Below are 16801 nucleotides of genomic sequence, written 5' to 3'. Positions count from 1 at the left end.
GACCCGCAAAATCTCTACCCCAATGTTTCTATGACTAAAATTATGGCTTCCTAATGCTTCAGTCTTGGGTTAAGTTACTGCAAGCAGCTAGGTCTTATATTTATTTCGCTGTCATGGCTGTTTTAACTCTCTTTTGTTATGTGCTTTATTTACTGTTTTTGGTTGATTTTGCATTACTTTTTCTGTATCTTGAGTTCTTTTTTCTGTTTGGATGCTTCATAATTTTTATTTTTTACTAATAGCTTCGTAGCCTCTATTTTGTACTTGGGGACAAAATGACCACTTTATTTCAGTAGTTAGCACATAAAGGGCACTATAACTATCTGCAGTTATTTGGTTTCAGTAGTGATTTATGCTTATCGGAAAGTGCAGTGCAACAACTTCTATCCTGGTAACTGGTTTAATTGATTTTATGAGTTATTTCTAATATGCTGACTGTTAGCAAATGATAACAAGACATGTCGAGAAAAAAGATATCAAGCATGAGCCTTTTAGGCGTATGCTGATATTGTTTGTGAGACATGTCTGTTATCATTTGCTAACAGTCAGCATATTAGAAATAACGGTTTTATTACCGTTTAATTCGACCAAAATAAATTTCGAAGCAACCCCTCGAATTAGACAGAACAGCCGCAATGGGAACTTGAGCGCTTCTACCTGATTATGCCTGTCAGTCAAAGAATTCTCGTGACCTGAGTCAGCCAATCAGAGTAACACACCTGACGTGATGAATATTCAAAGGTCAAATGCCTTTGACACACAACAATCTCACGATAAACCATGTTGAACATGCGTTTCGGTTGCTTCGCTATTTCTCGTTGAACAGAGAGCGACAGATTTAGAACCGACACCAGACGGATGGGAAATGACGTAAAGGTACATTTGATATAAAGCGAGTGGCGCAATTTCACTTGATTTTTCCGAACTTTGATCATTTAGATTTCAAGTGAGCGGTCGGCATTGCACACTCAGACGATGGGCGGTGCCTTGCTGTTCCGTTACGCACCCACCGACAAAACTTGCTTTTCGGTATTTTTTAGATAAAGAGAGTATTACCTGACAGCATTTGAAGTGTCATTCTTTAGAATAAATCACGCTGATATTGTTGAATTACATTATTACTTTGTCTTGTTAATTTTTAGCTTGATAAACAAAAAGGATCCCTGCCTGAACGTTATAACAATTAGAGGGTCACCTAGAATCCGTCCTGATTGGTCAAAAAGCCATGTGGGGCACTGAATTGGTAATAATAAAATATAAATGCACTTTAAATGCCTTTCTTTCTTTGTAAACGATTGTTTAAACACTAGAGATGTGTCCAAGCTTTTATATGTGCGTTGAGAAGCAAACTGCACTTTTTTTTCTCAGATTTTTTTCTATGGCAATGTTGCACTGCTCTTTCCCTTATAACATCCATTGAATGATATATCGTGTATTGATAGAAATATCGTCATTTCGAAAAGACGAAGGTGTATAGACGTGTAGTATAGAGGGTAAAGGCATTTTCTTGGTACTGTAACTACTGTAACATATTCTTTGCTCTGTTGTTAACTGTACTCCGTTGTTGTCAAGTTATTCGTATTTGTGTGCACTGCTTTAATGCTTGTGAATTTTTTTTTCGTGTTGCCTTTCTTTGTTTTGTGGTATTCGGAGTTGTAAATACTGTGTTGTGTTTGATATTGTTCACTTTCAATTTTATCTTTCATCAACTGTGATTCTTGTGACTGTATATCTTTTGTCAACTGATCAAATGCGATTCGTGTTTCCGTGTTTTCTACTCGTCAGGCTGTTTTCTGTCTTGTGATTGCGAGCACCACCCGATCCCTTTTAAGTTCCTCCTTTTTCTCGCTCCTTGTTAATGCAGCTGACCTGCATGCCGGGAGCCTTGTTGTTTGTGTTTTGTTCATGATCAACCAATGTTTTGTAACATGATGCCTTGAGATACGGTGTGGTATAATGGTGCTTAACGGTAATGATGCCTGTTTCCAAACAGTTACTGGACACCCTCCCACTGTGCCGCGATTTTAGGGCGGGGCTTTGTGATCGCCCCACCTGCAGAATGGTGCATGTCCTAGAAGGTATGATAAGTCCTCTCTCTCTCTCTCTCTCTCTCTCTCTCTCTCTCTCTCTCTCTCTCTCTCTCTCTCTCTCTCTCTCTCTCTCTCTCTCTCTCTCTCATGGATTTAATTCAAAGACAAATTAGAAGTGTAGATGTTTGCCTCAAATCCTAAACCTCTCTCTCTCTCTCTCTCTCTCTCTCTCTCTCTCTCTCTCTCTCTCTCTCTCTCTCTCTCTCTCTCTCTCTCTCTCTCTCTCTCTCTCTCTCTCTCTCTCTCTCTCTCTCTCTCTCTCTCTCTCTCTCTCTCTCTCTCTCTCTCTCTCTCTCTCTCTCTCTCTCTTAGAAGGTTCTAAAAGGCTCATGTCTTTTCAAACTTGCTAATCTCCTTTAAAATGTTAAAATCTTGTCCCGGTGGGACGTCCGGGAATGTTGGTAGGTTGGTGTTATGAAGCAAGAGTTGTGCAAACATCATGTGTTGTGTTACAGATGTGGAAACTACAGAAGACGGTCGTGTCGTGGTGTGTCGAGACTCGGTGCGCAATGCCTGTAAGCGCGCCTTGTGCAAATACTACCACATTCCTGTGCCTCTGCCCCCTTCCACCTGATTGGCCAAGTCTCACCCCGCCCACCCGTCCGACTCCGCCCCCCTGACGGGACCCTGCCCCCTTTTTTCTCGGTGCTCTGTGATTGGCCAATGTCTGGTCACAGGTGAATGTAAAATAGGCTCAAAGTTGCGGAGAAGAATAACATCATGTCTGTTATGACCAATTGTAAATGATTGTGTAATCATGATATTGATTATGGACTGTTTTTTGTTCCTTTTTTGTTAAGAGAAAAGAAATTGTTGATACTTTATCCAAAAAAAATTTGATTTTATCCTTGTTGATTTATTTCTTCGTTCTCAAATTTTTAACAAAAGTATAAATTTATTAGAAAGTTTTATTGTATATTTTGGGAGGTGCTGTTAATTTCTGATGAAGAGGAGGACAACATTGCAAATCGGCGAAACGTGATTTATAGTTTTACTTTTCTGTTCTTTCATTGTGACTTATGACTGTTGTTGCCTTCTGTGACAAAAATACTATTTACTGGGGGTTAACCCCCTCATTGACTTGGCCACAGGTACAGGGAGACAAAAAACTGCGATTTTTTTAACACCAAACTTACAGATGATTTGCTGCACACACCAGACTTACATGAAAGACTCAAAAACCAGGCAGTGGCTGCTTTGTACCGAGCGTACAAAGCTGACACTTTAAACTGCATCAAGCGACCGAGCTTCGTCGGAGAAGAGGCTACACAAGTTTTCAACACAAATCTACGCAAGTGTTACCCATCCTCCATGAAACCGTGCATTTTCTACATGATGATTTCGTTCTTAATTCTGAGTTTGCGTCAAGAGGAGTTGAAGATTATGCCACGTGTGTTGTGTCGGTGTGGTTGGTGTGTAACGTCTTTGGGTTTGTGTTGACTAACTTCTTGGGTCTTGAGATATCCACAATCCTTCTGAAAGTCTTTCTATTACTCTGTACAAGTTTCAGTTTTATGCCATTGTTTTAAGATTGTATGCATTAGCTCAGCCACACACTGATGGAACAAGTCAGGTATTGCATGGGGCGGGGATGTAGCTCAGTCGGTAGCGCGCTGGATTTGTATCCAGTTGGCCGCTGTCAGCGTGAGTTCGTCCCCACGTTCGGCGAGAGATTTATTTCTCAGAGTCAACTTTGTGTGCAGACTCTCCTCGGTGTCCGCGAACCCCCGCCCCCGTGTGTACACGCAAGCACAAGACCAAGTGCGCACGAAAAAGATCCTGTAATCCATGTCAGAGTTCGGTGGGTTATAGAAACACGAAAATACCCAGCATGCTTCCTCCGAAAACGGCGTATGGCTGCCTAAATGGCCGGGTAAAAAAAACGGTCATACACGTAAAATTCCACTCGTGCAAAAAACACGAGTGTACGTGGGAGTTTCAGCCCACGAACGCAGAAGAAGAAGGTATTGCATGAGAGTTGTATAAAGACGTGTAAATCCTAACTACCCACAAATGAAAGGGTAAGCATTCTTGCCAGAGTGAAAAGCAAATGACGAATTCTACAGCGGTGGAAGTAGAAATTATATGCAGTCTACTTGTTTCTAACAGTGTGTGGCTTGGCTGTGTTCTGAAGATAAAGGAGGGAATTACAAAACTTCACTTTGGTGCTTTATCCAATGGTCTCATCTCATTCCATGATACGCAGGGGGAGTCTACCCCTACATGTGGGGACCCCTGACTTGGATGATTCCATTACTTCTACTGGCTTCACAGTGGCGCTGTTTCTCGTCCCTTATCAGAGACTCGAAGCGTGTCATTTTCTTCAAACTGTTGAGTTTTGGATCTGTGAGAGAACAGGGTGTTCCTTGCGAGCTATTCTTCCCACTCTACGTAGGGCTTAGGGGTCCGTCGCCAAGATGGATGAAGATGACGATAACGAGTGATGAAGATGGGTAATGAGGCAAAGAGATGTTGGTGCTGCTTGTCTCACACGTGCACACCCCTTCAGCAGACCGGGCCAGTCTTTCTACTACCTGTGCTGTTTTCCTACAAACTTTGCCATCTGTAATGCTGCACTAGCTAAAGTGTTCAAACTCAAACCATTTTAACCATGAGTGAAACGGTCAAGTTTTTAAAGCCTGTGCAAAACAAAATTTATGATGAATCTCAGTAACTTTGTTCTTGCTCCCTCTCTTATTTGTAGCACTACTTTTTCATGCAGTTCCTTCTGATGAAACCTAAATACAAAAGTGGCCTTTGCTTCCCCTGTTGACAAACGTGGCAATCTGGTCACGTGATTCGCTAATAGAGTCCCTTCTTTAAATAAAATCATTGTTTACCAATTTGGAGAATTAAAACCCTGACAAGAGTTGATGGTAATGGGTGTAAAAAAAATTATCTTCATTAACTGAATCATTGAATTCTGTTGACGTTCATACTAGGTATATGAGCAGAAAATACCTAAAACTTCCGCTTTGCCCTTGTTTTTCCCCATTTAAGATGATAGCACATGGGTAGAGGAGGGTGGGCCCAGTCTGCTGCAACCAGGGGTGTGTAAGGTTGTTGCGTTTGGTGCAATTCGCATGGTGCACATTATATCCCCTGAACGGTTTTAACTCCCTTTCTGTGCCATATTACTGCCCTGATTGGGCGGCAGAGTTTATTTCTGTAAACTACTGTACACCAGTTTTACTATTGCCATGTTCATGGTCGTTTTTCTAGTATATAATTCATGTATGTATGTACTTCAATTTGTTTCTTAATCGTCCATACTTTCTGAGTACAAAAAAAAAATTGTCATATGCATGTGAGTTGATCGACCGTGTAGTTATTCTTTGGTGGTAGATTATAAGATATAGATATTCAGTTTGTTATTTTTATTACTATGACTGTTATTGTCCATTGTTGTGTTTGTTTGACATCTATTTTTCAAATGATGATTGATGTTTGATACCATGTACCTGTAACTATGTCATATTCTATAATTGTTTGTGGGAAGAAATTGTGTCATGAAACACAGGTGTTTTCTTTTTTCTGATTTTTAACCATTAGTGGAACATTCTAATGTCTCAGAAAAATGAGAATGAACAGGCAGATTATTCTAAACTGTATTGAAGAAATGTTAATATTTCAGCATTTAAGACTTTTCAATCACTTTTATGAAGATTGTTCAATCACATCTAGGGAACCCTGCATGCTTATGAGGTTATACTGGAGACTGAGCTTTATTTTGGAAATATTAAGTTTTTATTTGTTAGTATATGTTAGATGTTCTCAGTTAAGTCTGTACACACTTTCTCAAAAATACAGTTAAATATCTAAACTTTTATATTGTTAAACCATATTTGCATAAAAAAAGAAGCTTTAACACAGAAAGAGACATATCACTGGTTGGAAGTTTGTAGTCTCGGAGAAAGATCTTACTCAGTCTTAACTTTTTACCTTCTTGCATGTTTTACTCGGTGTATTCTCATATATTCCAATGTAGAAACCTTGCATCGACTTCTTAATTTGCACGGACAGAAACAATGTAAATCTGGATTTTTACAGGGTCAGAAGTAGATCATAGTCATTGTCCGAACTATCACAAGTCTGCTCGAGATATAATTATAAAAAAAGAGTAATTAGTTTATAAAGGTAAGTTTTTCAAACATGTTCCAATTTATTAGCCCAGTGCCATTCGTGTTGCCTGAGAAAGCATTTTCTTTCCATCAAGAAATTGGAGGTTGTATATTTGGTATGTTCTAATCATACTTTGATATGTTACAAAGTCATACTATGGTATGTTACAATGTAAACTAGTGCCATGCAAAATTGTGAAACATAGACCATTGTGTTTTGTATGTCAGATATACTGTTCATAAACATTTTGGAGTGTATTTTGTATGTGACAAAAAAGTTGTATTTTGACCACTTACACCAGTTGTATATTATGTCCTGCAAAACTCGGCGTGGTTGTAGCCAATTATCACAGTGTATGTAATGTGTGGACCATAGGTAGCGGTGGTTAATAGCACCTTGTGCTGGTTGATCTTACTCTGTGCTTCTTACCCTTCAAACCCTATTTACCCAGTGTTTTTTTTCTTTCTGACAAGTTTATGACAAAACTATTTTCAAAATCGGACTTTGACCTTTGAAAAAGCAGTAACCATTCTGAAAAGTGTTCTTTTCTCTCCGTGTGTGATATTCATAAAAATTTTTGGGCCTGACTGTATTGTAGCCATTCTTCATGTCTTGTTTGAAAAGTGTATGACGTGGTGTATCTGTAATCAATTACCTACAGCCCCTCAGCATTTTACCTTTACCAACCCTGTCTGCCGTTTATTCTTGGGAAGACAATTCATACAAGTAATAATTGTAGAAGAGATCCATAAACAACCCTGATATCAACCTTCGTGGTGGACTGGGCGTTAAGCAAACAAACAAATCCATAAACAAGGACAAATGGAATCAGTTGTTATTTTTAAACCATTAAGTCTTCGTTATTTTGTCCTCACATTAAGATAAAATAGATTACGAATTTAAGACAATCGATGATCTTTTTGAATTAATTACACACCAGTACACACGTGTTAACTCTTTCTTATAGAGTTTAGCGCTGCTTTATACACCAATGTAATTCATTCGTCCTAAATCTTGATCGCAAAGTGTATCAATAGATTGGTCAAACCATGAGTTATCATTTCATTTTAAAGTCTTGTTTACATTGTTTTTATTCAATCTGTCAAATTTTCTCCCACATGAGTTGATCCTGCCTGTACTTTGGTCTGTTGTCTTGACTGTATTGCCTGGGAAGCTGGTGAGAACAGCGTTGTTGGTTTGTTGACGAGCGTTACTATGGTTACAAGTCTATCATGCAAAGTGTGTTGGGACCCGACAGCCCTCCCGGAGGGGAACAAGAGGTGTTGACGTCAGCACTGCGTGATATGACTGGCGGTTTTTGGTCTGTGTGAATAAGTGGTGATAATATTTCGCAAGTTCCCGTTCTCTGTCTTTGTGATACTCAAAACTACACCATTTCAAGGAGGAAAGAATAATTATCATGTTTTGGTAACAAGATAATTGATTATACGCATCATTGAACGATTTTTTTTCTATTAAAAGAGTTCATTTTGGAGTATGACGACATTATTCAATTATTCTTATTCTTATCAAGAGAAGAAAATTCAGATTTGTGATATTTTTCTTCAACACCCACACATCGCAGCATAAGGTTCATTGTATGTATGCGGTGAGTTCCTTCTCTCCCCACTTATTTCTTAACTGGCTGTTGCCTTGAAGTCATGTGGTATGAATGATCAGTTTGAATGTGATTCTTTTGTTCATTATTTTCTTTGTGCATCGGAGAAAGGTCCCATTTTTCCCAATTCTCGTTTGTTTAAATATATATTTTGTTTTAGTTTGATTTTGAAGCACCCTTGAAACATACTGAGAAGTGAGCACTAGTACAGCTAATATTTTGTAAAGAGACTATCTGGAGAAAGTAATCTGGTACCGGGAAGGAAATTTAATGCATTGTGTTATTATGCTTTCTTTGGATCACAAGTCTTGTTTAATATTATGTGGAAGATGTTATCACGTGAACACCACCATGAGAAATGACCCCACTGCTGATGCCATATTTGAAGTGCCATGAAAACTTGTGAACAGTTGAAGAAAACATTTGAAATTTCAGAATGTCCAATTTTAATCTTGATTTCAAGGCAGTAGCCAGCTATTCCTGGACTTTCTGTACACGTGTGTCGATTATTTTTCTGGGGAAGGGAGGCTTATTCCATTGCCTATTAATCATGTCTGTGTGGATTTTGCCTGTTTCTGAAATGTTGAGGTGTTCAGTTGAATTTATCCTGTGAATGAATGTGTTTGGAAGTGTTCAGACTTTTTCCTTTTCTTTCTCATGATAATTACCACAAGCCCCTAAATTAGTGGCGAAAGACGACAGGCATTTTGCCTTGCATCGTTCTCTCCCTTGACTACACGTTTGAAGATGAGTTAAATGCTGGAGTGTGCTGCTAGTGGGTTGTGATGTCATTCTAGTGATGTCAACATGACGTTTTTTTCTGTTTTGTCAGAGTGTACCATGTAAGACTGTGCATGACCCCTATTTCAGAATGTTTGTCAAAGGGGTGAGACAAAAACTGTAACCTGTGTTTCTTTGTTGAACTCTTAAACAGATGCCTTTTGTTTTCTTCTTCTGTCCAAGTGAACTTTTGTCTTGATGATGTTTAAAACCGATTCTTATAGAATTTTGTACATCGTATTTTTTAGTTTGTAGATGGACTGAATCAATGCTTTGGTTTAGTGAGTTGTCTCAACGCCTGCCACGCTGTCCAACACAACCAAAACAAGTGGCAAAAATGTTTTGCATGTTACAGCACACTGAGTGAAACCAACTTGTTCGTAGTGCTAGTTTCAAAACCGTTACCCTTTTATTCTCAGAAACCACCGCTCTTCATGCCGATTGAGCAAAGCCACTTTCTTTATCTCTCTCGCTCTGTCTCTGCAGCAAATTTCCATTTATTTTCACGCTGTGCTGTTTGAGTTCTTGCTTTTGTACGTACTTCCCTAATTGCTGCAGCTACGCATGGATGACTGTGCAACCAACCAAACAACCCAGCCGTTTAGAAAGCTAGCTGACTACGGGAGTAGGCAAGCCATTGAAAACGGCCACACAAGTTTGTTCTAAGATCTGCAAAACTCCATGAATCAAAAGTTAATGGATTCACCACCCAAAAAGAAATGATACACCTTAGCATGCAAACGCTTTTTTTTTTCTTTTTTACAGTTCTGTGTAGCTACTGTTGGGCAATCAGTGAAAACCATTTTCATGATAAAAACAGCATTGTGACAGTTCTATTTCCCCTTTTACCGGAGAATATAATTATGATGGTCACTGTGTATGTATTGGTGATAAACTATAAGTCTATAAGTCCCGGAATAAAGCTTGGGTTCCACGCATTTTCATTGGCTTGGCTTCAGTCCTCGTTTAGCGAACACTTTTTACTCCACTTTTGCTACATTGTCTTCTGTTTTGTACCAGTTGACGCCACCGTTTGAGACTTCTCTGGCTTTTTTTGGATCAATTTATGTCTTCGTCTTTGTTTCGTCTGCATAGCTGTGTACTTGTGTGTGGTCAGAATTGAAACCAGATTTTTTTCTGAAATAAATACTAAATTCATCACTATATTTTGAAATCCTATCAGGCGTCATTGCTTTTTTCTGTCCTTGTGAATCGAATTTTGTACCCAGTGGCACTTGACAGTTAGGGCAGGTTTGGTTTTCCCAAAAATCAGTCAAAATCGTTCATTTCAAACACTTCTCGGACTATGTCAATTGAATCAAGTGAATTTTACAGGATGTGCTTTTTTGGCCACAGTCAGATACCTAAAGGAAATCAAGAATTTGTGTAAAGATAAACAAAATGAAGTCAGCAAAATGTGATGGATTCGGTTTCAAGTGCCATTGGTGTCTGTTCCTGCTTGCAATCTGCCTGTCTGTCTGTCTGCTTTGTACCCCAAAGGCACGCTTCTTGCGGTGTGGCCGGTGCCACGTATGGATGACGCAATGTTCGTTGTGTGCCATATGTTGAAACGGCAAAGTGAGGATGACGTGAAATTCTGAACGTACCATAATGAGTGTGTGTGTGTGTGTGGAGCTGGAAGTGTGTCTTGTGCATCACGCAGATAAACCTACACGCAAAACGCCATATAAGAAATGCTTGGCTTCCTGTAGAAACTTGGTTTTATTTTCAAACGGCAATTTTTCTTGTCAATGAAGTAGCGTCTCAGATTTCTCCTAGATAGAAAAGGTTAACTACTATCTCGTCTTGTCTGACGGTGAACTGAATACCAATATCATATTTTATAACAAGACCCATGTCACAGATGCAAAGGAAGAGGACATCCAACAAACTGATGTCAGCTCTGTGTTCAGTGACACGCAGAAAATACCACACCTTTTCAAACCTAATTGACACAATATTGAAATGTGAGCGACGATGTTAAACCAAATGACAGAAAGGACAGACGCACACGACAAGAGGACAACTTATCACAGATGCCTGTGTTGTGTGTTATCTTGACAGAAAAAGAAGAAATATGGACTTAGCTGGGTTTGGTTAAGTAGAGGAAAGAATGGCTTGTTTATCTGCTTGCTTGCTTGCTCGCTTTATTAAAAACCAGGCCAGCACCCAACCTTGCACACACGACGCTACCGGGGAGGCCTTCCATCCCAAAATACCGTGCTACAATACACAACTGATATTACTGTCTCACTCTACGTTGCACACAAACATTTATGATTAATGTCAGTATTGCCTCTTTTCCTCTCAACTTGCTGGTGACAAATTAACAGTGAGCATGAGTAAGAACTCTTAATTATGGCCCAAGGTAGAGGATACTGATTTAACTAAACACCAGTCATCTGTATTGACGGTTAGAGGTCATGAGGACCATATTTTAACTTCAACAAATATCACACTATTTTTTCTTGGTAAATTGTGTTCATTCTATCACAAAATTGAAAGAATTTTCAAGAGCCTTCATTGTTTCTTTTGTGACGTGTCTTACATTTGTTACAACTTTCAATCATCTTTTCGATGAAAGAATACTAAAGGTTCCTCCAAACACTGACACTTACGCACAGCAAAAGATATAATCGTTTGTGTTCATTTTAAGAATATGGTGCCATATTACTTAAATATTGCGACATTTAAAGACTAATATGCAAACCATAGATTGTTTTTAACCAGTACAAACGAGTGTACCAGGTAAAAATTAAAGGCCATTTTTATTTTTACTGAAAGGAATAAGCATTGAATGATAACAACTGAGTTTTCGTTTCATAATGTCTAATATGGAGACTTTTTCCGTTCAATGATATCCATGCTGTTTGGTTCTCTGAAGCTGTTGTTCAAATAATAATGTTCAACGCCGTAAGGGCAGCGGCGATGTAAAATGTGTTTTAACATGATCAACAAGTTGCCTACACAAACACGACTTCAAGCAAGTTCCTTTCATTTCAAAAGTGTAACATGCTCTTTCTGTTATTGTATGCAACAATTCAAAAAATGTTTTACTTTTAAAGGGTGCCTTTGATTTAAAAACTAATGTGATCTTCAAAGGAAAGTGTATGCAACAAATTTTCCCTCCAAAATATACTATAACATTTTTGTCTTAAAAATAAATTACAGATATTTACTCCAGATTTAAAACTATTGCACACACTTTTATCAGCAAAGAACAAATTCAAAGTTGTCAGTTTTATTCTGCAACTAAGACTTCAATAACAGTAACAGCCTAAATATACGAACTGCCCATCAAATTATGTAAATGATACGGCACATACAATAACTTACAAACACGGCATACGAATACAGACACACTGAAAATGTATTGAGTCACAAATTGAGTTTTTTCTCGACGAATTTGATACCGGTGTTAATAAATCATTCCACGTGACGAGAAAATTAATTTTGGCCTTTGACAGCCTTCTGAGGTCCGTTTTCATCCTTAAATCTGATTTTTGTTTCGGTGGAGGAAAATACATTTATTTCCTTCTAGCTGTAGTTTTTGCGCCCTTTCTTAACTATTTTTCAGATCAGCCTTGAGCTTTAAACTCACTGCCGGTTAGAATGCTGACAGGTTTGAACAGTGAAATAGCTGAATGCTTCAAGCTTGGTTTGCTTTTTATGTGCCATATGCTCTCTCTCTCTCTCTCTCTGGATAAATGCTATTAGCAATTTGTCTGTTATTTTCATTTTTACGAGGACGTTTTGTGTTCGAAAAATCCCCATGTCCTTACGATATGATTATTATGGTGCTTATAACTCGCGGTCGTGTTGATGACGTGTCGGTGACGTCCCCTTAGTGACGTCACGGCGCCACCCGTCACGTGCCACGAGAACTTACGATACTTCGCCGAGCTGAGTGCCGGTTTCAATGATCTCCAAACTTTCTCCATTTGTTTCTCTCTTCCTACACTTACCGTGCCCCCCCCCCCCCCCCCTCCTCTTACCCCAAGCCGGGCTCCACCCTTCCCCCTTCCACCCCCCTCCCACTCACCTAAACGTAAATGTATTTCGTGCCTCCAAACCACGCATTATTTCTTCATGTTTCCGTCACCTCCATTTCATTGACAGATTCAATCAAAGATCATCTATTAGTCATTGATACCTAACAGTGTTCTTGAATTCATTTCTCTCTACCGTCGTGTGTGCGTTTGTGGTAAGAATGGTTGAAAAAGAGTGGAAGATGGCATGGTCTTAGTGAAGTGCACCGTATGTAACACTAGGCACGTGGAGTTGTACACAAGAAAACAAGGCGCGTCCGCGAAGAAAGACAACTGTACAAATCATTGTCCTGATCATAACCAGTGTCTTCAGAACTTATCTTGTTCAGTGAATAAATAATAACACGCTTCGTGCCGCTCTGTTCGCGATCCCTCCCCCAACTCCCTACTCCTCCCAATTAAGAATTAAGAAACCTTTCCTCTGCGAACATTGACAAAATAATCACCCCTTCCCTATATTCGCCCACAAAGCCATTTGGCTATTCCTGTCAATGGTACCGCGATCGTGTTTTCATTTTGATCCGAGTCGTCAAAACAAGAAAGTAAACATTGGATCCTGTGTACATATGATTTTTATTTAAAATTTCTTGTCCAATGCCTTCGAGGATTAAATATTTACAAGTGATACTTGTTGTGGTTTTCAAACTTTTGTATGAACATAACTTCTGAGAAAGAACTGTTGGTATATGTGCGTGACTAATACAGTACAGACACAATTATTGTACCCTAGCCCTACACACAAAGTCGCTTCTTTTCAACACTTACGCTTCCCGACTCTTGATTTCTTTCAAAATAGTATAATCCTACAAGCCCATCCCCTTTTTAAAACAATTGTCGGGGGTGTTTTGTGGGTTTCTTTCCCAGTCGAATTTGACTAAAGTCAAGCGTTAAAATAAAGGGCAAACTGCAGTTCCACTGCATGACATCCCTCGCCATCACTGCTCTCCATCTTTGTAACCCAAAGATGACAAACATATATTAATTTTCCGGGAAAACAAGTTATTTTCAGAACCATTGGAAACTTGATTTAGTTTAAATTTCTTGTCACAGTGAAATGTCTTTTGATATGAAATATTTGTGATACTTGTCGGTGTTTAAAAAATAAAAATAAAAATGTGAACAGTATGATAGCCAAACGTGAACATAACTTCTAACAAAGAATTTGTTCAGCAGCTGAAAGTTGGGATGTATAGCCCTTTCTGTAATACTAGTCATCTTCAAGCCCAAATTGTTCATTTTTAACCCACATTTAATAAGAGTTAAACAAAACCATAAACCATATATCCTGATCGTAAGTTGACAAATTCACAGCATTTAAACACACATTCTGAACATCTCCATTACCATCAAAACCCCAGCAATCTATTACCCCCCCCCCCCCCCACCCACACACACACACACACACACACTTACCCACAGTCTACCACCAAACACATTCCCTGTCCTGTCCAAAACTTCAGTGAAAGTAATACACCATGAAGCTTCCGCGGATTCATTTTCTAAGGGAATAGAGCCCCGATAGCGCAGCGGTCAACCAGGTCAATACAACAACCAACAAACAAATCTAGCAAACAAACGATACGCATTTTCTGCAACTAACATCTTCTCTAACCCCTCCCTCTCCCCCCAAATCTTCTTCTTCTTCTTCTTCTTCAGCGTTCGACGGCCTCCCCCCAAATCGCGCTCCCCTATATCTTCTCTATCACAACCCCCACCCCCCCCCCCCCCCCACGCCATGCCATGATATCCTTATCGGTCAGAAAGGCGAGAGTGTATGTCATTCTAGCGGAGCATATTTTCTTATAATCGTCCACAGTGTTGTTTTCCATTTTCATGTGTGTGTTTTTTCGGTGTGATGAAGACTGACTGTTTGTCGTTGTACGGAACAACAATTCAACTTTTGATGAAGCATCGTGTGTTTTTTGTGTGTGTATAAAAAAACAATCTTAGAACCTTTTCAAAGACAAAACAACAAGTTGTGATTGTTCGTTTTATTTGATGAGCCTTTTTACATCAATATACGTCGACGGAAAAATGTGTGTTTGTTGATTTGATTGTTGTTGTTGTTTTTCATTTATTTTTTGTTATATTGTACATACATTTTTTTCCGTTCCATATAGTCTTTTTTCTTTCTTTTTTTTTTTTTTTTAAAGGATGACTGTTCATAACTACAACAACAAAACGTCATGACAGTAGGAAATAAATAAAAGTATTTTTTTGCAAACTTTGGCGTTAGTAGTTTACTATTCGTAAAGAATTTCGTGAGTGTTGGACAATTTTCTGTCAAAAAATGAAAGGAGTTTTTGAAAGTGACTTTTGAAAGTATATATCATGTTCATCTACAATAAACACGTTGAAAGGAAATGGTAAATACATTATTAAAAGGACATATCCTATCGGCTATGTAACAAGGGTTGTCTCTTGCATTTGTTCTTCATAAAGAAAAGAATGTACTGCCACGGCTGACCTTGAGGGTGTGGTTTAAGAAACGCGCATCACGTATCGTTCGCATGGACTGTGAATGTTAATGCGGTGTAAGGCACGCAAACATGCTGACGAAGGCACATATAAGCCTACACACACACTAAAAATAAAACACACACACGCTAAAAATAAAACACACACAAAGACACACAGACACATAGTACACACACACTAAAAAAATTTTTTTTAAAACACGCACACAAACGCGTACATGGAGAACATATTCGCATATGCTGAAACTCACGGATAAGAATACTCTCTCTCTCTCTCTCTCTCTCTCTCTCTCTCTCTCTCTCTCTCTCTCTCTCTCTCTCTCTCTCTCTCTCTCTCTCTCTCTCTCTCTCTCTCTCTCTCTCTCTCTCTCTCTCTCTCGTTGAGACGCACACAGTCACACACCCACACACACAATGACGATCAATACAAAACAACCACTTGGAATATTCTCTTGGGACATAAAAGTGTCTAGGAGGCCAAAGCAATTTATCTCAGTCTAGACTATGTAGACACGGGTTCTGGCTCTATCTTAATAATATAGTGGGCAATTTTCATGGACTCTCGTTATTCATTTTCTTTTCTAAGTACACATAGACACGTCACAAAGGCGTACGCATATCAGTGTGACAAGTATAAAGAGTAAAAAGAAGCACACACACACATATAAATATATATACAACACAACACACACATGCATAAATAGTGATACAGACGTGCTTTCAAAGATTCTTAAAACTTCAAAAAGTATACATACTCACACACACCATAGACCATTTGGTCTATGCACACACACATTGAAATACCCAGGAAACATAGTGACCAAAACCTTGCAAGCAAATATGAAACAAATGTGTCCGCCGCAAGAAACTCACACGAGACACACAGCCAGCCAGCCAGACCGAGAGATTGTTTAGACATCTCTCTTCAGTGCAACATTCATCCCAACAAGAAGTGATTTAAAAAAAATCACAGCATCACTGGCAGGGCTGGGTCGGGTGGGGGTAAGGGTCCTCGTTCCTCTCACCCCCTCCCTTACACGGCAAATGAACTTCTCTTTTTCTCAAGGAGATACCCAAAATACCCCATTTCAACTAAATGCAAACTTTCAACCACATCCGGGGAAAAGCCGCCCCACATCCACGCCTGGCCAGCCCCTGTACCCCTGCCGTCTCATGTTGGAAGCCCCTCCCTCTCATACCGTGACTAGGTCCAGCCCCTGTACCCCTGTCTCATGTTGGAAGCCCCTCTCTCTCATACACTAGGTCCAGCCCCTGTACCCCTGCCTCATGTTGGAAGCCCCTCCCTCTCATACACTAGGTCCAGCCCCTGTACCCCTGCCTCATGTTGGAAGCCCCTCCCTCTCATACACTAGGTCCAGCCCCTGTACCCCTGCCTCATGTTGGAAGCCCCTCCCACTCACACACTAGGTCCAGTCCCTGTACCCCTGCCTCATGTTGGAAGCCCCTCTCTCTCAAACACTAGGTCCAGCCCCTGTACCCCTGCCTCATGTTGGAAGCCCCTCTCTCTCGTACACTAGGTCCAGCCCCTGTACCCCTGCCTCATGTTGGAAGCCCCTCCCTCTCATACACTAGGTCCAGCCCCTGTACCCCTGCCTCATGTTGGAAGCCCCTCCCTCTCGTACACTAGGTCCAGCCCCTGCCTCA

At 39.7% G+C, this 16801-nt stretch overlaps 1 protein-coding gene across 1 annotated transcript in view; it reads left to right on the top strand.

Annotated features, from left to right (window-relative positions):
* Positions 1–14883, top strand: part of LOC138983800 (muscleblind-like protein 1) — a gene marked incomplete at its 5' end in the record, with an annotated part of 43514 nt that extends 28631 nt beyond the window's left edge. Inside the window, 2 exon segments of the mRNA XM_070357132.1 lie at positions 1994–2078; positions 2546–14883. Of these exon segments, the coding sequence (XP_070213233.1) occupies positions 1994–2078; positions 2546–2664 (204 nt within the window).
* Positions 14884–16801: the final 1918 nt, after the last annotated feature.

The sequence above is a fragment of the Littorina saxatilis genome, linkage group LG13 (assembly GCF_037325665.1).
Source record: "Littorina saxatilis isolate snail1 linkage group LG13, US_GU_Lsax_2.0, whole genome shotgun sequence".
In the NCBI taxonomy this organism is placed as follows: domain Eukaryota; kingdom Metazoa; phylum Mollusca; class Gastropoda; order Littorinimorpha; family Littorinidae; genus Littorina; species Littorina saxatilis.
This window is presented reverse-complemented; position numbering and strand designations above follow the sequence as displayed.